Here is a 22,613-nt window from a genome sequence, read left to right on the forward strand (position 1 = left end):
TTTATTGTTTAACGCTTGTGCGTCAATTTAAATAAGTTACTCTAAGGTCCTTAGAGGACAAAGATGTCCGCGTCAAAAAACTGCCATAATTAATATTATTTTCCACTTCCATATGTGTACATTTTTAACCCCAGCTTCAATCCTGATCATAACTACCAAATATTCATTTATTTTCAGGATTTTAACCCTTTAAATGCCAGTTTGTTTATTTAATGCCACTGTTGTTTTTTATGAAGAAACACACACACACACACACCACACACACACACACACACACACACACACACAATTATTTATTTTCCATATATTAAATGCTCAGATGAATTTATTTTTATTATTATCGCAGTCTGGTATATGTCAATGATTAGCAACAACACTGATTTTGATGCATTATAATTTTTTGTGCAGTGTCAGATTAAAAAAACCTCACACTCAGGACCTTAGAGGACAAAAATATCCATGTCAAAAAACTGCCATAAAAATATTATACATTAATATTATTTTCCACTTTCACTGACTGATCATAACTACCTATTCATTCATTTTCAGGATTTTAACCCAGTTTGTTTACATAATGTCACTGCTGTTTTTTACACACACACACAGTTTTATCTGCATCATGTATTCAGTTGTGCTGCAGGTCTCTATAATACAGTAAACAGAGAATAGGGGAAAAGCTTGTATTTGCTCCACAGGATAAACATCAGATAAATGGCGCCATCTGGTGGAAAACATTATAAATGTACATTTTGAAGTGAGGGCTCCAGAATGAAGGTATAATATCATAGAACTCATGATTTTATGTTTTAATGTCACAGGGATCAAATATTGCCATTTTAATGGGTTTCAATGGGGACATTTTTGTCCTGAAGGTCCTGAGTGTAACTATTTTGTTTATAGAGTGTATTATAGATGGATTTTAGGAACTGATGTTGAAATATCAAAATTCCCCCAAAAATACTCACCTTTGACTAAATGTATGCTGTTGGCATCCATATCCCTTTATTATTTATATTTATATATTTATAATCACTTGCTTTAATATTTTCAAGAAAGATGTTTAATTATTCTTCATTATTATTATTTTTTTATAACTATAATATCTATTAATACCCTTTTATAGCGTTTGCTAATATTTATAAGATTGTATAAGGTTTTTTTTTTTTTTTTTTGTAACCCTCTTAAAAAGTTTTATTATTATTTGTTTAATTTGTTTGTTTGCATTGCTAAATAAAAAATGCTTTTTGTTATTTCACTCAATAATTCTGGAAATGTGACTATTATTATTATTAGTAATACTTTATTATTATTACTTGTTATTAAACAAGTTTTACTCAAAAATGTTGGCAAGTAGACTGTTATTTTTATTAAACATATTTGTAGTAGTAAATTATTATTCTGTAGAGCTCAAAGAGCTGCTTTGAAACTGTGTATGTTGTGGAAACCGCAATATAAATATACATTTCTTGATCAATGTCTCCTAAAAAACACACACAATAAAAAACACACTTTTGGTAAATGACTAGACATTAGCAATGCATTACCTAACAGACAATTGCCAAATATTTACATTTAACGATAATTATATACATAAATATGAGGGTTAAGGAAAAATAAAAACAAAACAACACTTCATTGTACACTTTTAATACATAACTCACAGAAAATCTATTTACATATTTGTGTAAAAACATACTAAGAAAAATACAATTTTTTCATTTTTCAGTTTTTTGTATAACAATAAATAAAGTCTTAATTCAGTGTTTGTGAATATCACTAGAAAACAGTCATGAATCACGGTGGCAGAGGTCGGCTGGTTGAGTAGGCGCTGCCCGCTGGATGCCAGTCTCTGTACTTAATGCTGGTGTTGGGTTGCCGCCGCAGCAGCTCATCACCTTTATCGATGTCTTTGGGTTTATCATAAATTGTTGATATGTGAAATTCCTTTCTAGGTTTTTTAAGTGGAAGAAATGAGCTGAGCTTCTCTCCATGGTACCTAGAAAATAATTAGAAAAAAATGTATTTAAAAAAACCACAAAACATATATATGTATATATATATAAAATTGTTAAATACATATTATATATTTTTTATACACATATATATATACATATATATATATATATATATATATATATATATATATATATATATATATATACATATATAATATATATATATATATATTTAATTTTTTATACATATTATATATATTTTTTTATACAAACTATATATAATTTATTTTATACAAACTATATATATATATTTATTTATTTTTTATACATATAATTTTTTTATACATTATACATATATATATATATATATATATATATAGCAAAAAATAAATATATATATATATATATATATATATATATATATATATATATATATATATATATATGCACATATATATATATATATATATATATATATATATATATATATATATATATATATATATATCATTTTATTAAACATATTATATATATTTTTTTATAAATATTATATATATATATATATATATTTTATACATATTTTTTTTTATACATTATACACATATGTATATAAATATATATACATATATATAAAATAAAATATGCTTTTTACACATTATACACATATATATATATATATATATATATTTATAAAAAATATATATAATATGTTTAATAAAATGATATATATATATATATATAGCAAAAAATAAATAAATAAATATATATATATATATATCATTTTATTAAACATATTATATATTTTTTTATAAATATTATATATATATATATATATATATATATATATATATATTTTTTTTTTTAATACATATTATATATATATTTTTTAAACATATATATATATATATATATATATATATATATATATATATATATATATATATTATACATATTTTTTTTTTTATACATTATACACATCTGTATATAAATATATATACATATATATAAAATAAAATATGCTTTTTACACATTATACATATATATATATATATATATTATTATTTTTTTTAATACATATTATATATATTTTTTAAACATATATATATATATATATATATATATATATATATATATATATATATATATATATTTTATACATATTTTTTTTTATACATTATACACATATGTATATAAATATATATACATATATATAAAATAAAATATACTTTTTTACAAAGCCAGAGTTGCAACATTAACATCATTCTCTGCAGGATGTACGAGGATGTGTGAATAATAATCAAACTGTTGCAGGTGTGAACCGACTCACCCGAAGCCTCTCTTACAGTGTGGATGCTGTCCTTCACTCTCTAAAGCATCCGACATTCCCACCTGACTGTTCCCGAGACCCTTACCATCCCTCCAGCCCTGTTTCTCCATCACACGCCTGCCTACTCCCTAAAACACACACAAATATTGTTTAAAAATCAATCTGTGTAAGTGAAGTATCGTGAGGTCCACACTGGTATTGAGCAGAGGATCATCAAAACATCCAAACCTTTGTGAACCTCTCGAAGCTTCCGATCTTCTGTTGACGTCCAGGCAGCCCCTCCAGACCCTCACGAAGTCTCTTTTCAGAACGCATAAGGACATAGTCTCTGGCGTCCATGTCGCCACCATCTAAGAATAAAAGAGACAATATATTCAGTTATACACAAGTACAGTTCTTGTTGGATGTTAAGGGGGACTGTCCTGTAATGGAAACAGGTGTTCTGGGATGGATGGATGGATGGTTGGTTGGTTGATTGGATGGTTGATTGGATGGATGGTTGGTTGGATGGATGGATGGTTGGATGGATGGATGGTTGGTTGGTTGGTTGGTTGGTTGATTGGATGGTTGGTTGGATGGATGGTTGGTTGGTTGGTTGGTTGGATGGATGGTTGGTTGGATGGATGGTTGGTTGGTTGGATGGATGGATGGATGGTTGGTTGATTGGATGGTTGGATGGATGGATGGTTGGTTGGTTGGATGGATGGTTGGATGGTTGGTTGGTTGGATGGATGGTTGGTTGGATGGTTGGATGGTTGGTTGGATGGTTGGTTGGATGGTTGATTGGATGGTTGGATGGATGGTTGGTTGGATGGATGGATGGTTGGTTGGATGGATGTATGGTTGGTTGATTAGATGGTTGGATGGATGGTTGGTTGGATGGATGGATGGATGGATGGTTGGTTGGATGGATGGATGGTTGATTGGATGGATGGATGGATGGTTGGATGGATGGTTGGTTGATTGGATGGTTGGTTGATTGGATGTTTGGTTGGATGATTGGATGTTTGGTTGGATGGTTGGATGGTTGATTGGATGTTTGGTTGGATGGTTGGATGGTTGATTGGATGTTTGGTTGGATGGTTGGTTGATTGGATGTTTGGTTGGATGGTTGGATGGTTGGTTGGTTGGATGGATGTTTGGTTGGATGGTTGGATGGATGGTTGGTTGGTAGGATGGTTGGATGGTTGGTTGGTTGGTTGGATGGAAGTTGGATGGTTGGTTGGATGGTGGGATGGATGGATGGATGGTTGGATGGATGGAAGTTGGATGGATGGATGGATGGATGGTTGGAAGTTGGATGGATGGATGGTTGGTTGGTTGGATGGATAATATGTACATATTAGTTATTTCTGATTGAAATACAATGAAAATTGGCTTCTTAGGGGCTAAGCAACAAAAGTGCATAGGCACCTATCGTATCTGTTAGTTTCCTTATTATTATTATTATTATTTTTCCGGCTGGAGTCTACAGCAACCCATAGAACACTTGAGGAATATTGTGAAATTTGGCACATTGATAGAGGACATCCTGAACAATAAATGACCCAAATTTGGGGTCTCTAACTCAAACTCTCTAGCGCCACCAACAGTTCAAAATCGCACTTATATTTATGCTCATAACTTTTGAACCATAAGGTCTAGAAACAAAATATTTTTTTTCCCTTCCGAGTCGAACGCACACCGTGGTTTCCATTTCGGCCCACTAGATTTTCTGCCATTTAGAATTTTCGTTTAGGAAAATTACTTCAACTAAAGTCGACGACGAGCACTCCAAAACGGACGCAAGTCTGTATCTCCGCAACGCTTTAGCGTATTAACACAAATCTTGGTATATGTCGTTCCAAGCATGCCTTGACGGTATGTGCAGAGTTTCTGCACAGCGCCACCTAGTGGTTAGGAAATATGAAAAGGGCTATTTTTGCTGTTAAATCCTGAATAGTTTGGCCTAAAATGATGAGACTGGTCTCTTTTGATTCAAATGATACCCATTTTATTTTTATATGTCAGCCATTTTGAATTTAGACGTAAAATGCTGTATTTTACAAATGCAGTGACGCATCATTATGAAACTTAGCATGCATAATTTGCCCCATGCCTTGAAGTCACCTATAAAGTTTGGGGCCACCGCCACCTTGTGGTCAAAAGTTATAATGAAATGTGTAAAAACGTTTCATTATATTCATTTGATTAATTTGGCCGATCCATCTATAATCTGAGGCTGTATATATTATGTAATATATTCTATTTAATAACCACGTGGTAATGTCTGTTTTTGGATAATCAAATAAAATCTACCGGGCCTACAGTGTAATACCGCTATCGTGCAGTATTATCAAGCTTTTACCTTTGTCGTAATAGACGCTCATATCCACGTCCCAATCGTCTGCCGTTTGTTCGTCGAAATCTGTGCAAATGCAAAGGTAAAAAATGAACAATATGAAGCAACATATAAACATAATAAACAATACATCACTAATGAGATGTTTATTCGGTATATCGATATTTTAAAAAACTCCAAACCATCCACATATGCACATATCGACCTTTCCTGACAATCACTTGCAATGGATTAAATTTAATTTAATTTAGTTCTGCCTAATATCTGTTATAATGACAAGCATTGTACCTCCTTCTTCTTCCTGCCAGAACTGAGCGTCTGTGTAGAAGACGAGTCCAGATCCTCCTTTCTCCCACTTGAGCTCAATCTTCTCCTCGAACAGTCTCTCTTTAGAGCGCTCCTGACTGGTGACATCATCATAGAAGGCCTCGTGTCGCTCCCACTCTTCACAGCGGTCATCGTCCTGGAGCAAAAACCAAAGTTAATTTTAGACCTCTGAGCTCACGTCATAGAAATACAGCTCTAGTTGGATACATGTGACTACATATGCAGAACTTGCACAAGCAACTTTTAAAATCGATTGACTTCAAAATGATTGGAATTTTCCATTTGGAAAATGCACATTTTTGGTAACTCACATCATCAGGGCCGGACAGGTCTGCTTCCTGTGACTCTTGATTGACAGGCGGAGGAGAGTGGCATTGGTCCTCTTCTACTGTTTGTGTGGTTGTGGGCGGGGCCACACTGCCGGGCCCTGAGATCTCCACGCCCCCCGCTGTAAAAACACTTTCCTCACTTGGGGCAATGACAGCTGTGCTACGATACTGGTAAGGCACGTTGCCATATCGCCGATGCGAACCCGTCTTGGGAAAGGTGAGTCCTAGCTTTCGTATGAGGCGTGGCGGGAGGCGGCAGGATTGGATGAGCTCCAGGAAAACTGTCACAGGCGTGCCCACGTTCCCCGCTGGCATGAGGCTGGGTGGATTGAGCTCTGACAGGCCCTTCAGGTCAGACATGGTAAAGGTCTCTGATTGGCCGATGTGTCGTCGCAGTTCAGCCTTTGTCTTGTAAGGGAATGAATTGTGATCTATAAACAAAAGTACAATTTAAAGAATTAAAATCTCTTTGGACGTGTTTAAGATGGGATCGGACAAATTAGTACGTTTTAGATTTTTTTAAAAATCAAGAAAAGTATCACCCATATATTCCATTAATACAATATAATGTTTGTTTGTAAAGACAAATATTTCCACCAAGCAGAAAAAAACAACTTTATATTAAATACATAGTATAAAGTATTTATAAAGCATTCGTTTATAGTTAATTGATCATTTATAAATTGTTTCATATATTAATAGGCTTTGTACTGCAGAAATAGTGTTTATATTCATTTATATTCACTATAATAAATGATAAATTAATATTTAATAAGCTATCTTTAAAAACGTGTATACTGTTTATTCATCCTTAGTAAACAACTTATTAACCATCCTAAAATAAAGCGTTTCAGTTTATGCAAATCAGTGTTAAGGAAGCGTTTGAGAGCATTTTAACTTTAATAATTAATAAAGAAATTGTACATTTAAAGATGTAATGAATTGGATGTACATTTATGCTCAGTTCATGTGTTAATTACTGTTTTATGAACAGTTATTATTACAGCAATTAATGCTTAATAAAGGTAGTAATAAAGCACAGAATTATGTTCAATATTTTGCATAATCTAGTCAGAACTATATATGCTTAATTAAACATTTATTAATGATCCTAAGGATCATTTTGCATAGTTCACACATAAAGACTTTTCTAGAAAATTACCTAAAATGTCCAGTTTAGACGTCCCGTTTGAAAATACTAGTAAATTTTGCTCTGGCGATTTTCCTTAATGCGAAGATGTATTTAAGCTGTGTTTGCTGTACTGCATTACAAAGTAATTAATTACAGTAATTAAATTACTTTTTAATTGAAATGTAAGGGATTACTCTTAATTGTTCAGTAATTTAATTACAGTTCTGATGTAATTGCGTTAAATACTTTATAGACTAGAAAACAATTTTATAAAAGACAATAGTGAATTTAAAATCACAATTTAACTTTGTAGAGCGGGGCCGGGCTGAAACAACAAATGCCGGTCCCCAAATCACCCTGATGGGGGCGCGCGAGGGACAAAGGTGGCCGGTGACGACAGTTCCAGAGAGAGAGAATTACAGGCAGCTGCTCTGTGTGTTTATCGTTCAGTTTATTATTAAAACTATTATTTATTTTGTCAAGCCGGTTCTCGCCTCCTCCTTTCCCTTATAACACTTTACAAACGTCTAATGTTAAAATGTATGTTTTCTATTTGAACGCCGCCCCCTTAAATTTGTTGCCCACTTCATGAATAATTTATTTGATTTTATATTTTAGATTTATTTCAAAAAAATCATCCTGAATATTTAACGGAACAAAAACAATGAAGTTTGTTATAAACAGTGTTTAAAAGTTAAAAAGTTATTAATTACTAACTACTAATTACATTACTGTACTAATTATTTTCTAAAACCCTGATAAACCTCAACCAGACGAAAAATACAAGAATAGACGTGAAACTCTTCTTTTAATTCATTCAGATAAATTATACAAAATCAAATAAATTATTCATGAACTGGACAAAGAATTTAAGGGGGCGGCGTTAAATTACAAAACGTACATTTTAACATTAGTTGTTAAATGTACTATTGTTTTATATAGAATTGTTCTACAGTATATACAGTATTTAACGCAGTTACTTTAAAAGTAACTAATGAAATTACTGAACAATTAAGAGTAATGCTTACTTTACTGTTTTATGAAAAATGTATTTTATTACAGTAACTAATTATTAATTACACCCAACACTGGTTATAAATACAATTATTTCAATCTTTCAAATTGAATATTTTCTTGACCAAATTAATTAAACTAAATAAAAATTATCCATAAATAAATAAATGTTTTATTACACTGGTACTTTTAATTTGACAGTGTGACTCACCTTCCTGCCCCGATACTTTTACTCTCCGGATCAAACATTTTCTCGCCAGCCAGTTTCCTGTTGAATCGATCCACTGATTACCAGAATACATCTTCAAGAATCTGTCTGATTCATTTGAACGAACGGACACCACACAACAACACGAACCCGCGGGTTTCCCTTTAGAACCATCAGAACCGTCTGTCCGCTCACTGGTACCAGCTGCATCTGGCCCTTGTGCTGCCGTCTGAACTCGAACCTCCGGCCGGTGGCGGTAGTGGAAACAAATAAAACCCTTACTCTCTATAAACTGACTGAAATAATTCCGCAAGTCCGCGGATCGGAGCCGGACCGGAATGTTGTTTATAACCAAATACGTCGCACCGTCCATCGCCGCCATACTTATGAGTGTGAAGCCAGAATTCGTGAAAACACAAAGAACCCGGAAATGTTTCAAAATAAAAGTCCTTCTTTTAAAAAAAAAAAACCGATTCTAAATAAAACATTTTAAAACAAAGAAAATTATGAAACGTGCTGTTGTTTAATAGTATCCCATGGTAATTTGAACATACCATTTATACAAGTATTATGGCACTTAAAATTTTTTCATGGTTTTCTGGTATTTTTCTGGTTAATGTGTTATTTCTGAAGAGCATTTCAACTGAAGACTGAACCATTCAGTGTTGGGTGTAATGCATTAATAAGTAATTAATTACTGTAATTAAATGACTTTTTCATTGAAAAAAGTAAGGGATTACTCTTAATTGTTCAGTAATTTAATTCCAGTTTCTTCTGATTTAAGTGTAAATATTTTATATACTATTGAATAATTCTATAACAGCAATGGTGAATTTAAAATCAAAATTTAACGTCTAATCTTAAAATATGTTTTCTAATTTAACACCGCCCCCTTAAATTCTTTGGCCAGTTCATGAATAATTAATTTGATTTTATATGATATATTTGAAATAATTAAAAGAACAGTTTCATGTCTATCATTGTGTTTTTCATCTGGTCGAGGTTGATCAGGGTTTTAGAAAATAATTAAGATTTCAGAGTAACTTACCCAATACTGTTCGTGATGTTGCATTGACATATGAAAGAATTGTCAGAAAATAAAAAATATATATATATATATATATATATATATATATATATATATATATATATATATATATATATATATATATATATACATTAAACTGTTTTTAGTACAATTAGACAAATTAATAAAAAAGAAACCGTAAAAAGAACACTTTTGACAATTTTTTCAATAAAATAGTATTCAAAATTTGAACCAAGCACTAGTTGCTTATTCAGCAAATACTCATTTTAAAATATCAGTAATAATATAATCATTACGATCACTTTTACTTTATTAAAATAATCTCTCATTTATCCCAACATAACAGTCACTTTTCGTGCAAGTCCGCCACCATATTAAATAGATCGATATAAACATTGAAACCACTTTTTTCCCACAAATAACCACAAGATGGTGCCATAAACATGTGAAACTTACATACTATAGTTTGTTTGACTCGTCAGCTTGAACAGAGTGAAACAGGAGCCGTCACACGTTGTGATTCATATTTGAAACGCATTTATAGTGTTAATATACTATTATATAATATATACAATAATAATAACAAAAACTCAACTGCAAAAACTCCTTAGAAGAAACACAAATGATATGGGGAGGGAAAAAAATCGACTTTTTTAATTAAAATATATGTCCAATATAATTTCTGTGTGGTCATGAAAATAAAACAGTATCTTAAAAAGTGTAACAGATTAAACTATGTGTAACTGAAATGACTGGCACTGTACAGATTGTGTGTATGCATAGAAAAGAGTGTCATGAATATTGCTCGTTTATATCGTGATTCAAAATTTGTGACGGTTTTTCTCCTCATATGTCAAGTATTTTAAAGTTCTTCAATTTCTCCTCTCTTATTGATCTTTAAAGTGTTTAATTAACTCAGCGTAGACATTTTATCTGATGTGTCAGCAGTTTGGTCCACTGAAAAGCATGCATGGTCCAATATCATCATATATCTTCTGAGCCCAGCTTGACACCGAGTCTAAAGCCCACTGGGATGTGATCCGTCAAACCAGCCAGCTGGGTCACGTATGTAAACTCTTCCACCTCCTGACCGGGAGAAAAGATAAATATTTAAAGCACCAGCGTATTAAACACCTAATAAGGGCAGATCATTTATGACATCTGTTAATGCATTTCAAATCAAACATTAAACACACTGTTTTGCAGAGACTGGAGATGGAGTTCTCTCGATACAGAAGATAGTCGATCCGACGTCCCACCCAGGGTTGATCGGGTTTGGGGTAAATCATAGGGACGCCGGTCATGGGGACCGGTGAAGATAAATACCCTCTGCGCAGTTCTTCACGTTCCAAAGTCCTACAACAACACCAGAGAACAAATGCGGTTTCAGTTTGCTTCATCAAAACATATGACAAGGAAGGTGTCCATTATGAGACCGTCACAATAGGGCTCGGTGACGTATAGGATACAACCCCAATTCCAAATACCACAGTTTTTACACGCCCTGTTCATGCATACAAGTGTTTTTTTTTTAAAGACAAATGGGTATTAAAAACATTATTTCATAACTTTCTAACCCTAGAAGATCTACTTTCCAGCACATGTAGGCATTATGCCCAGGGCTGGACTGGTAATCTAGCATACCGGGCATTTTCCCGGTGGGCCGATGCACTTTGGGGCGGACTGGCCATCGGGAGAACCGAGCGGGCCGGTGGGTCGGCCGCGAAACGTGCCGAATGGGCGCGCTAAGCTAAAATGAGGTGCAGTGTTACGCAGAACGGACCACAAAACGGCGCCGCGTTACGCAGAACGAACCACAAAACGGCACCGCGTTATACGGAACGGATCACAAAACGGCGCCACGATATGCAGAACGGACCACAAAACAGTAACGCGATATGCAGAACGGACCACAAAACAGTAACGCGATATGCAGAACGGACCACAAAATGGCACCGCAATATGCAGAACGGACCACAAAACAGTAACGCGATATGCAGAACGGACCACAAAATGGCACCGCGATATGCAGAACGGACCACAAAACGGCACCGCGATACGCAGAACGGACCACAAAACGACACCGCGATACGCAGAACGGACCACAAAACGACACCGCGATACGCAGAACGGACAACAAAATGGCACCGCGTTACGCAGAACGGACCACAAAACGGCACCGCGTTACGCAGAACGGACCACAAAACGGCACCGCGTTACGCAGAACGGACCACAAAACGGCACTTCGATATGCAGACCGGACCACAAAATGGCGCCGCAATATGCAGAACGGACCACAAAACGGCACTGTGTTCCGCAGAACGGACCACAAAACGCTGGCGTGTTCCGCAGGACGGACCACAAAACGGCACGCGTTATTTAATTAATTATTAAAAAGAACGCACTACACATATTATTGCAATATCGTCAGACTCATCAAATATCCATGTGTCATATGTCGTTGGAAAGGTCTCAAAGAGTAAAATACAACCAGACTATTTGTTTTACTCACAGATAAAAATATAGTGAGTAACAGCTAAATATATGCCTTTGGCAATTATGTTGGTGTTGCTTTTATGCCGCATTTTAACTAATAACTTCATGAAAAATACCCAGAACATACAATATCATTATTCTTATTATTTAGAGTCTGTGATTATCTTTCAATCGAGTCCACACACAAGATAATCAGATGTATAGATCATTAGATAATCCACATGAAGCACAATGTTACATATGACCACCAGGAGATGGCGCCAAATACACGACACAGACTCAATGATGACTCAAATGACACAAAATGAAACTGTTTGATCTCACCGCTGCAGGTTGTCAGGGGTCCGCATGTTTTCTTGATAGAGCGTTGGCTGTTCCAACAGGGTGCCTACAAATTAAACCACGATAAGACTTTGTTGAGGAACAAAAACAATGAAACCAAAGCACCTATATGTACACTATGAGGTTTACAGCCAACTGAACTGATGCCACACGTGATGCCAGTCACTGACTGTGTAAATGAGCGTGTTACCTATAACCCAGGGCTTCTCTTGACCCGGTCCGGCTCTGCAGGGGTCTCTGTAGTCTTCAAACAGACCATGTCTTTGCTCCAGATTGTCATCTACACATGCACAATGATATATTCCCACATATTTGATTTATTATTTGTATTCTAACTGTAAAAGTGTACGTCGTGCATATGTTCAACACATACCAGGGGAGGAGTTGTCGAAGTTCAAGTCTCCACACAGCACATCAAACACCACCATTTCATCGGCTTCCTTGGTCCCTGCTTGAAACTCATTGATCCATTTAGTCAACATGTTGAGCTGCTCAAAGCGTATCGCTCCATGTCCTGTTTACAACCAAACAAACACCAGCAATGGCTTGATATTCCTCATTTTATACACAGGTTTAAATGCTTCAAGCTGTAAATTGTTCCAAATTCGCAGATATTAAAAATACCCAGCTAGGGATGGGACTCGTAAGTAATTTAACGATTCTGATTCTTTGACGGTTCCATTAACGTTCCTTACTTTTGAGGTAGAAAGAACCGGCTCATAAGAGTCATTTATTCGGGAAGCGGTCTACTCTAGTCGAGCTGTGTGTTTCACGCTGTAGAATCAAAAGAATCGGCTCATAAGAGTCATTTATTCGGGAAGCAGTCTACGCTAGTCGTGCTGGGTGTTTCACGCTGTAGAATCAAAAGAATCGCCTCATAAGAGTCATTTATTCGGGAAGCGGTCTACGCTAGTCGTGCTGTGTGTTTCACGCTGTAGAATAAAAAGAATCGCCTCATAAGAGTCATTTATTCGGGAAGCGGTCTACTCTAGTCGAGCTGTGTGTTTCACGCTGTGGAATCAAAAGAATCGCCTCATAAGAGTCATTTATTCGGGAAGCGGTCTACTCTAGTCGAGCTGTGTGTTTCACGCTGTGGAATCAAAAGAATCGCCTCATAAGAGTCATTTATTCGGGAAGCGGTCTACTCTAGTCGAGCTGTGTGTTTCACGCTGTGGAATCAAAAGAATCGCCTCATAAGAGTCATTTATTCGGGAAGCGGTCTACGCTAGTCGAGCTGTGTGTTTCACGCTGTAGAATCAAATGAATCGACTCATAAGAGTCATTTATTCGAGAAGCGTTCTACGCTAGTCGTGCTGTGTGTTTCGCGCTGTAGAATCAAAACAATCGCCTCATAAGAGTCATTTATTCGGGAAGCGGTCTACGATAGTCGTGCTGTGTGTTTCGCGCTGTAGAATCAAAAGAATCGGCTCATAAGAGTCATTTATTCGGGAAGCGGTCTACGCTAGTCACGCTGTGTGTTTCGCGCTGTAGAATCAAAAGAATCGCCTTATAAGAGTCATTTATTCGGGAAGCGGTCTACGCTAGTCGTGCTGTGCGTTTCGCGCTGTAGAATCAAAAGAATCGCCTTATAAGAGTCATTTATTCGGGAAGCGGTCTACGCTAGTCGTGCTGTGCGTTTCGCGCTGTAGAATCAAAAGAATCGCCTCATAAGAGTCATTTATTCGGGAAGCGGTCTACGCTAGTCATGCTGTGCGTTTCACGCTGTAGAATCAAAAGAATCGACTCATAAGAGTCATTTATTCGGGAAGCGGTCTACACTAGTCACGCTGTGTGTTTCACGCTGTAGAATCAAAAGAATCGACTCATAAGAGTCATTTATTCGGGAAGAGGTCTACACTAGTCGAGCTGTGTGTTCACGCTGTAGAATCAAAAGAATCGCCTCATAAGAGTCATTTATTCGGGAAGCGGTCTATACTAGTCACGCTGTGTGTTTCACGCTCTAGAATCAAAAGAATCGCCTCATGAGAGTAATTTATTCGGGAATCGAGCTACGCTAGTCGTGCTGTGTGTTTCACGCTTTAGAATCAAAAGAATCGCCTCATCAGAGTCATTTATTCGGGAAGCGGTCTACACTAGTCACGCTGTGTGTTTCGCGCTTTAGAATCAAAAGAATCGACTCATAAGAGTAATTTATTCGGGAAGCGGTCTACGCTAGTCGTGCTGTGTGTTTCACGCTGTAGAATCAAAAGAATCGACTCATAAGAGTCATTTATTCGGGAAGCGGTCTACGCTAGTCGAGCTGTGTGTTTCACGCTGTAGAATCAAAAGAATCGACTCATAAGTGTCATTTATTCGGGAAGCGGTCTACGCTAGTCGAGCTGTGTGTTTCACGCTGTAGAATCAAAAGAATCGCCTCATAAGAGTCATTTATCCGGGAAGCGGTCTACGCTAGTCGAGCTGTGTGTTTCACGCTGTAGAATCAAAAGAATCGCCTCATAAGAGTCATTTATTCGGGAAGCGGTCTACGCTAGTCGTGCTGTGTGTTTCACGCTCTAGAATCAAAAGAATCGGCTTATAAGAGTAATTTATTCGGGAAGCGGTCTACGCTAGTCGTGCTGTGTGTTTCGCGCTCTAGAATCAAAACAATCGCCTCATAAGAGTCATTTATTCGGGAAGCGGTCTACGCTAGTCGAGCTGGGTGTTTCACGCTGTAGAATCAAAAGAATCGGCTCATAAGAGTCATTTATTCGGGAAACGGTCTACGCTAGTCGTGCTGTGTTTCACGCTGTAGAATCAAAAGAATCGGCTCGTAAGAGTCATTTATTCAGAAAGCGGTCTACGCTAGTCGTGCTGTGTGTTTCACGCTGTAGAATCAAAAGAATCGCCTCATAAGAGTCATTTATCAGGGAAGCGGTCTACACTAGTCGAGCTGTGTGTTTCACGCTGTAGAATCAAAAGAATCGCCTCATAAGAGTCATTTATCAGGGAAGCGGTCTACGCTAGTCGTGCTGTGTGTTTCGCACTGTAGAATCAAAAGAATCGGCTCATAAGAGTCATTTATTCGGGAAGCGGTCTACACTAGTCGTGCTGTGTGTTTCACGCTGTAGAATCAACAAAAATCATTTACTGTGACTATAATTCAAAATCTAGTCACCATTGGCGACAGTCAGGTTGTGTGCGTGTTCATATGCAGTTTCGTCAGATATCATCTTGTAAGTTATTGATTACCTCTATAGCGAGCGCAATATTGTGTCTCATGACACATTCTATTGTGACGAGCTTGCTGCACCACACGCAACAACAAATCCAGCACAAAAGAGTCGTGACCAAATTACTCTTTTGCACCAGATCATTTTCATGACTCAACCGAGGGTTTGAACTCAGGAGCTCAGGTTAGCAGTTTGAATCAGATTCACTTTTTCAGCGAATCAGCCGTAACTGAGTTCACAACAGGGAGTGCAGATATTTCAAAATAAGAGTCCCATGTGTATTTTCGGGCTTCTTTATAATTAAAAATCCAGTATTGTGTACCATCTATTTTTTTCATCTGGTAATGATTGATTGGGATTGGTGTAGCACAATAAACTGCATCTGGGATTACATTCAATTTGCACCCTCTGTATCTGGGCCAAGAGAGCTAAAGAAAAATATATATATATATATATATATATATATATATAAAGATCCAGCTTTTGATACTTAGAACAATTGATGAACTTGTTCACAACTATTATACAAGGTGCAAACATTCATTGATGCTCAAGAAGACAACCCACTACTATATGCATAATTTATGCAATTATCTGTAATGTAGATTGTGAAGAGCAGTACTAAACTAGATAGGTAGATTTCCTGAAGAAAATGTGAGAGGTGCTTGCTTGGAATAACTCGTCAAATAGCATTTTATAACTTGTTGCTAAGCACTAAAATAATGGTAATAGAATGTTGCTAGCATGTGTTTTTCATGATGGTAGCATGTAGGTGTTATGTTTGTGTTAACATGATGCTAGCATGTTTTTATCATGTTTTAGCACTTCGCTAGGTGTTGCTAGCATGTGTTAGCATGATGCTAGCACGTTTTTAGCATGTTTTAACACTTTGCTAGGCGATGCTAACATTTGTTAGCATGATGCTAGCACGTTTTTAGCATGTTTTAACACTTCGCTAGGTGATGCTAGCATGTGTTAGCATGATGCTAGCACGTTTAAAGCATGTTTTATCACTTCGCTAGGTGATGCTAGCATGTGTTAGCATGTTGCTAGCACATTTTTAGCATGTTTTAGTATTTCGCTAGGCGATGCTAGCATGTGTTAATATGATGCTAGTACATTTTTAACATGTTTTAACACTTTGCTAGGCAATGCTAACATTTGTTAGCATGACGCTAACACATTTTAGCATGTTTTATCACTTTGCTAGGTGATGCTAGCATGTGTTAGCATGTTGCTAGCACGTTTTTAGCACTTTGCTAGGCGATGCTAGCATGTTTTAGCATGATGCTAGCACGTATTTTGCATGTTTTAGGGGTCAGGGGTCTGTGACAAAAGCTGCGGGAGGAGTAGCGCACCAAACTTTGTGTGGAATAATAATAATAATAAAAAGAAGAATAATGAGTATGCAAGAGAACAATAGTGATGCCTTGGCAAGCACCACTAATAAAATAAAATAAAATAAAAATGTTTTATTAGAACCGGTTTTTCGGTTCCCAACCCTACCTTCAGCAAACAAAAAATAACATCTCTTTACATTGAGATTACGCCTAAATCAATGATAATTGAATTACAACAAATGACAATAAAGCAATAAGCCATTTTTTAGGCGTGTTTTTTCAACTCAACACAAAGCTTAAAAACTCCCTTGTAGACTTTTGTATTGCTTTATAAAACAGCAGCAACGGCAATTAAAGACACCAATGTTCAATAAATAGTAACACTTATTATTATTATTATAAATAATAAGATTCTTTCACCAAGTAATACAATGCATTGGTGTCTGAAGGCTGTTTATGGTTGCCAAGCAACGTAGCAACTTGGCGCATTAATATAGAATGTCCAGTGAGAAATTTTAATATATTCGGAATTTTACCCCAACATTGATCGTGGCTCATCCAATCAGAATTGAGTTGAAACTATCTGTTTTATGATATAACTTAAAGGGACAGTTCACAAAAAAATTATCATTTTGTCATCATTTACCCACCCTCATGTCATCTACCCACAAAACTTTCTTTCTTCCATAGAACACAAAAAGAGATGTTAGTATATGGGTTTAGGACAAATGAGGGCAGGGACGGATTACCGACTGATACAATGGGGCCAGTGCCAAGGGGCTACCAGGGGTTGCCCTAGGCATTAATGCTCCGTGATGTAATATGTTGACCCCCCCCCCCCCCCCCAACCACTCAACAACTTTTGGATGGAGGGGGCCCTTGGAGATAATTGGCCCCAGGGCCTTTCCAAGTCATAATCAGTCTTTGAATTAGGCGGAGTTCATGGTGACAGATTTCCCATTTTTGGGTGAACTATCCCTTTAAATGCACTTTAACAATAACAACACACTTGCCTTTAGGAGCATGTAGGTGAGTGCAGTTAAAATATCCAACCATTTTCTTGTCTCCTTTCTGCAACCCTATTTCCACCTTAAGAGAAAGATGTTTTAACAAGTTTAAGGCACACTTTTGAGTTGAGTTTCCTTATTTAAGCATTTGAATAACTTTAAATGAGGATGTAGCACCTTTAGAGAGAGCAGGCCTTTGGCGGCCAGTGCATCTTCTCCGCAGCCGTTGGGAAAGCAGTTGTACCGGGCCTCAATCACGGGAAAGCGACTGGCCACAAATAATCCGCTGTTGAAGAACTTGAAAGAGGAGCAGGCTCCAGGCGGCTGGAACGCATAAACACCGACATCATAGATCACATGACCATAGAGCGGTCCGAGGGCCCGCATGAGTTTGAAAGCAGCTCTCTTATCGAAAACTTCCTCCAGGCACACTATATCTACGGTGGATGGGAACAAAGCGGACACTTCCATCGGGACGTCGCTGTCTCGGAACAGCGTCCGTAATGCCCGAGGAGGGTGTCGGTGCACTTGGCTGCCGTGCTGGTTGGAGTTTTGGTTGCAGTTTGGTTTTGGACCATCTGGTTCTTCGGAAGATGCAACGGAATTCCTCGAGGAACTGTTTGGAATATTCCCGTCTGGTTCAGCGCCCTCCATCGGTCCTGCCGCGGGGTCTACTGATCCATACGTGGATGGGGCGGCCTGTGGAAGCAGACTGCTGGACGGCGTCACCGTGCCGCAACTACTAGGAGAATCCACGAAAATACGGATGTGAGGGCGAGTCACGCCCTGGACAATGTTTTGCCCGATGGTTTCGGCACGTTGCTGCGTGTGTCTGAGATTGTTGACGCGCGCTAGACCGTCAGGCAGCAGGCACAGGTTGGCCGATACGAATCCGAAACTGACTTTATCCGTCTCCTCCCACCGGGCATTCCGGTCCTCCATGGGGATAATCGGTACCTGTTGGTGGTACGAGAACGGCCTGCGGACTGCTTGCAAAGGCGCCCATAGCACGAACCCCAAGAGGGCGAAGGGTGTGGAAATTAGGAACAAGATGAAAAATAGGATGGAGCCAAAGATGACCTGAAGAGGAAGGAGCTCCACGCGCCTCTGCTCGCGCTCCAGACTGGTGAAGATGCAGTTGGCGATGAGGCGGTCCAGGAACCAGAAACACGGGAAGATGAGACCCCATCCTACAGCATGGAGAGCTTCCAAAACACCATTGGAGAAAGGAGACTCTCTCAAAGACATGCCTCAGCGCGGACTCCACAGCAAGATGTCTTTTCATCTCAAATCTTCCACATGTGCCCTTGAATTCTGTAGAAAATGAGAAGTCAAGTGAACAAAAAGAGAGAGAACTTTGTAACCAATTACTGGATGAAAACACGTTTAATAGACGGACGTGTGTCCAGACCTCACAGCCCCTTCAACAGGAGAAACATGCTCTTCATAACCTTTAGCCAGAGTTTATTTCCACATCTCTGCATGTTTACAGGATTAGCTCACCGGCCCCAGACAAAAAACAAACCATTGGTCATTATTGACTCACCCTTCATGTAGTTCCAAACCTGTTTGACTTTCTTTCATCCGTGAACCACAAAAGGATCATTTTTAAAGAATAATTGTGAACGCACTTAACTGCATAAAGAGATATAGGATGCTCCCTTGCTCCCTATTTAGTGCATGACTTAACCTCCAGTGTGCTGTCTGTCTGCACTGGTCTCAGAACAGTTATAGGAGAGATATAGGATGCTCCCTTGCTCCCTATTTAGTGCATGACTTAACCTCCAGTGTGCTGTCTGTCTGCACTGGTCTCAGAACAGTTATAGGAGAGATATAGGATGCTCCCTTGCTCCCTATTTAGTGCATGACTTAACCTCCAGTGTGCTGTCTGTCTGCACTGGTCTCAGAACAGTTAGAAATGCAGCTTATTTTCATCATAACTCCATATAAAGCCTCTGAAAGACACATTTCTCAGTTTTTGGATGAACTCATTTATTGTCAATATGATGACATGTTTTTTCAACTTTTGAGGGAACAATGTCCCAAAATCCACGTATGTGGACATCGTGTTTATCAGCACACCGATGCATGAAAAATGAACGGATTTTTAAAAGCGATATTTCAAATATCAAATGAAACTAGAGACTCTCCTCTTTACAAACAAAAACATTTCAATGACAAAACTGAAAGAGATTTCTTACCAGAGGCACTTTTGTTGGCGCTGCACCCTTAGAAGCGCTTCACGGCAATCAACGTCATGCTGTTGTGTCACGTGACTCGGTGCGCCAGAAGTTTAACCCTTAAATGACAGTCTTGAGTCTTGTAAACAGTTTTCAGTCCGTTTAAATGAATTTAAATTATGTGTTGCGTATAGCAAAGCCAAAATACAACGTCCACGTGGACGCGTGAGGTTAAAGCACTATAAAAGTAGCCCATATGATTGGAGCGCTATATTCCAAGTCTTCTGAAGACATTCGATAGCATTGTTGAGACACAGACCGAAACTGAACTTATTATTAATTCTCAAATCAAATCACGTCAATAGCAACAAACGTAATTGATTTTCTGTCTCATGACCAAACGTCGAATTGTTTCAGCTACATAATGAGATGCATTTTTTTTTACACAAAGCTAATTTGTTAGTTCAGAAGACTTCATATATAGCGCACACGCCATATTATAGACACCACCGGTACCTTTTATGTCCTTTTTGGAGTTTGGCAGCTGTGGTCACTATGAATTGTAATGCATGGAAAACGGCTGCATGAAGATTCTTCAAATTTTCTCCTGTTGGGTTTCAAGAAAGTAAGTCATACACATTTGGAATGACATGAGGATGAATAAATAATGACTTTGGTGTGAACTATTCCTTTAAGTACACTAAAGCATGCATTCGGCAACATATATAAACAATTTAAATATTGACAAGGAATGAGAACTTTGGTAAAAATGTGCCAAATGTACTATGCAATATTTTGCAATTTTGCACGTGTGTCAGTGTTCTGGTTGTCAATAAAACCTCAAATAATGGTGCATTCTCCAACAGATGACTCGAGATTACAGTGTTTTACAGTAGAGACAGTACTGCGAGGATGATGAGGATTATAATGATGGCAGGACGGAAATACAACGGTCACAAATAATCCAGACCTCACCATCTGTATGGTAACAAATGCATGCAATAAAATGACACCAGATTAATGCAAAATATCACCGCGCGCATGTAATCGGCTTAATACATTTACATTTATCGATCGACCACTTAAAGAGCATTAAATAGATTTTACAATAGTAATGATCTGTTTTACACCACTGATCAATAATGGAATCAGCTGCACTGCAACAGCTCAGGAAATAGGTCAAAACATCGACTGGATACATTGTACCCGCCGTATGTTGACGTCATAATGCATCGGCGGTAAGCGGGAAATTATAATGGTAATAACAATCATTATTATTTATTTATTTATTCGGCTACAAACCATCGATTTTCGCTTCTAATACTAAATTGCTAAATCTACCTACCTGCAGCCACGTGTCCTGTGAACTGCGGCCGGTTAGCAGGGCGGATAATAGCAGCAGTGACGCGATGGTAAACTTTTCCTGTCTCGACTCGAGCCTGGTTACCTGGTTGCACTGGTTTTTAGAATATCTCTTCCTGCTCGTGTCCCTCCAGCGGTTTCCACACGCATACGTACAGTATACTGGGTCATGCGCGCGCCCGTGCACATCCTTATGCGCGTTCACGTTCACTGTAAAACCCTTTCTTGCCTTATTCTGTTGAGATTTGTTTTAATTCCTGGTTGTCCAGGGGGGACAGAGACCCATATGCTGCACCAAACATTGCAGAGCTAATAAGGGATTATCCTGTGAATATTCCCAGTTAAAACACTTGTTGTCTGTGAATTGGGATACATTTGAGAGTATTTGGAATGTGTAACTTTATTAATGGAAGGCCAAATTATCTTTTAATATCCCCAGCGTTACTGGCTATAATTGCATTTTTACTAGAAAGAATTCCAATTACAGACCTCTACGTTTGAGTTTTTACAATTAAGAATACCAATTAGAGAGTTAAAAATTCCAATAAAAGAGCTCTGTAATTGAATTTTAACCATAAAAATTCTAATAAGAGAGCTCTGTAATTGAATTTTAACTATAAGAATTCCAATAAGAGAGTTCTGTAATTGAATTTTAACCATAAGAATTGCAATAAAAGAGCTCTGTAATTGAATTTTAACCATAATAATTCCAATAAGAGAGTTCTGTAATTGAATTTTAACCATAAGAATTGCAATAAGAGAGTTCTGTAATTGAATTTTAACTATAAGAATTCCAATAAAAGAGCTCTGTAACTGAATTTTAACCATAAGAATTGCAATAAGAGAGTTCTGTAATTGAATTTTAACCATAAAAATTCTAATAAGAGAGCTCTGTAATTGAATTTTAACCATAAAAATTCTAATAAGAGAGCTCTGTAATTGAATTTTAACTATAAGAATTCCAATAAGAGAGTTCTGTAATTGAATTTTAACCATAAGAATTGCAATAAAAGAGCTCTGTAATTTAATTTTAAC

At 37.2% G+C, this 22,613-nt stretch overlaps 2 protein-coding genes across 4 annotated transcripts; both read right to left on the bottom strand.

Moving 5' to 3' along the window:
* Nucleotides 1-1,641: 1,641 nt before the first annotated feature.
* Nucleotides 1,642-9,018, bottom strand: gpatch3 (G patch domain containing 3). Its single transcript, XM_052143711.1, has 7 exons — nt 8,637-9,018; nt 6,262-6,710; nt 5,912-6,086; nt 5,630-5,689; nt 3,511-3,632; nt 3,283-3,410; nt 1,642-1,996 (listed from the first exon to the last, which is right to left on the bottom strand). Exons 1-7 carry the CDS (start codon nt 9,013-9,015, stop codon nt 1,795-1,797), a joined length of 1,515 nt encoding a protein of 504 aa, XP_051999671.1. The 5' UTR covers nt 9,016-9,018; the 3' UTR covers nt 1,642-1,794.
* Nucleotides 9,019-9,983: 965 nt separating this feature from the next.
* Nucleotides 9,984-21,769, bottom strand: smpd5 (sphingomyelin phosphodiesterase 5). Of its 3 annotated transcripts, XM_052143708.1 has the most exons (11): nt 21,562-21,769; nt 21,056-21,194; nt 20,733-20,823; nt 20,238-20,335; nt 18,214-19,350; nt 18,043-18,118; nt 12,893-13,033; nt 12,710-12,799; nt 12,502-12,565; nt 10,878-11,037; nt 9,984-10,767 (listed from the first exon to the last, which is right to left on the bottom strand). In XM_052143708.1, the coding sequence occupies exons 5-11, from the start codon at nt 19,282-19,284 to the stop codon at nt 10,666-10,668; spliced, it is 1,704 nt and encodes a 567-aa protein (XP_051999668.1). In that variant the 5' UTR covers nt 19,285-19,350; nt 20,238-20,335; nt 20,733-20,823; nt 21,056-21,194; nt 21,562-21,769; the 3' UTR covers nt 9,984-10,665. The 3 variants fall into 3 exon arrangements, with proteins under 3 accessions (XP_051999668.1, XP_051999667.1, XP_051999669.1); XM_052143707.1 differs by lacking the exon at nt 21,056-21,194; XM_052143709.1 differs by lacking the exons at nt 20,238-20,335; nt 20,733-20,823; nt 21,056-21,194.
* Nucleotides 21,770-22,613: the final 844 nt, after the last annotated feature.

This window comes from Xyrauchen texanus, chromosome 15 (genome assembly GCF_025860055.1).
Source record: "Xyrauchen texanus isolate HMW12.3.18 chromosome 15, RBS_HiC_50CHRs, whole genome shotgun sequence".
Classification (NCBI taxonomy): Eukaryota; Metazoa; Chordata; class Actinopteri; order Cypriniformes; family Catostomidae; genus Xyrauchen; species Xyrauchen texanus.

Bases quoted from the DNA above. Each gene is read 5' to 3' on its own strand.
- gpatch3 (XM_052143711.1), bottom strand. From the start codon at position 9,015: ATGGCGGCGATGGACGGTGCGACGTATTTGGTTATAAACAACATTCCG. The intron at 3,411-3,510 runs GTTTGGATGTTT...TGTGTGTTTTAG, and splicing joins GCTTCGAGAGGTTCACAAAG to GGAGTAGGCAGGCGTGTGAT. The intron at 1,997-3,282 runs GTGAGTCGGTTC...ATTATTTTCTAG, and splicing joins CACTGTAAGAGAGGCTTCGG to GTACCATGGAGAGAAGCTCA.
- smpd5 (XM_052143709.1), bottom strand. From the start codon at position 19,284: ATGTCTTTGAGAGAGTCTCCTTTCTCCAATGGTGTTTTGGAAGCTCTC. The intron at 12,800-12,892 runs GTATGTGTTGAA...GTGCATGTGTAG, and splicing joins CTTCGACAACTCCTCCCCTG to ATGACAATCTGGAGCAAAGA. The intron at 11,038-12,501 runs GTGAGATCAAAC...GTGTTGTTGTAG, and splicing joins ACCCCTGACAACCTGCAGCG to GACTTTGGAACGTGAAGAAC.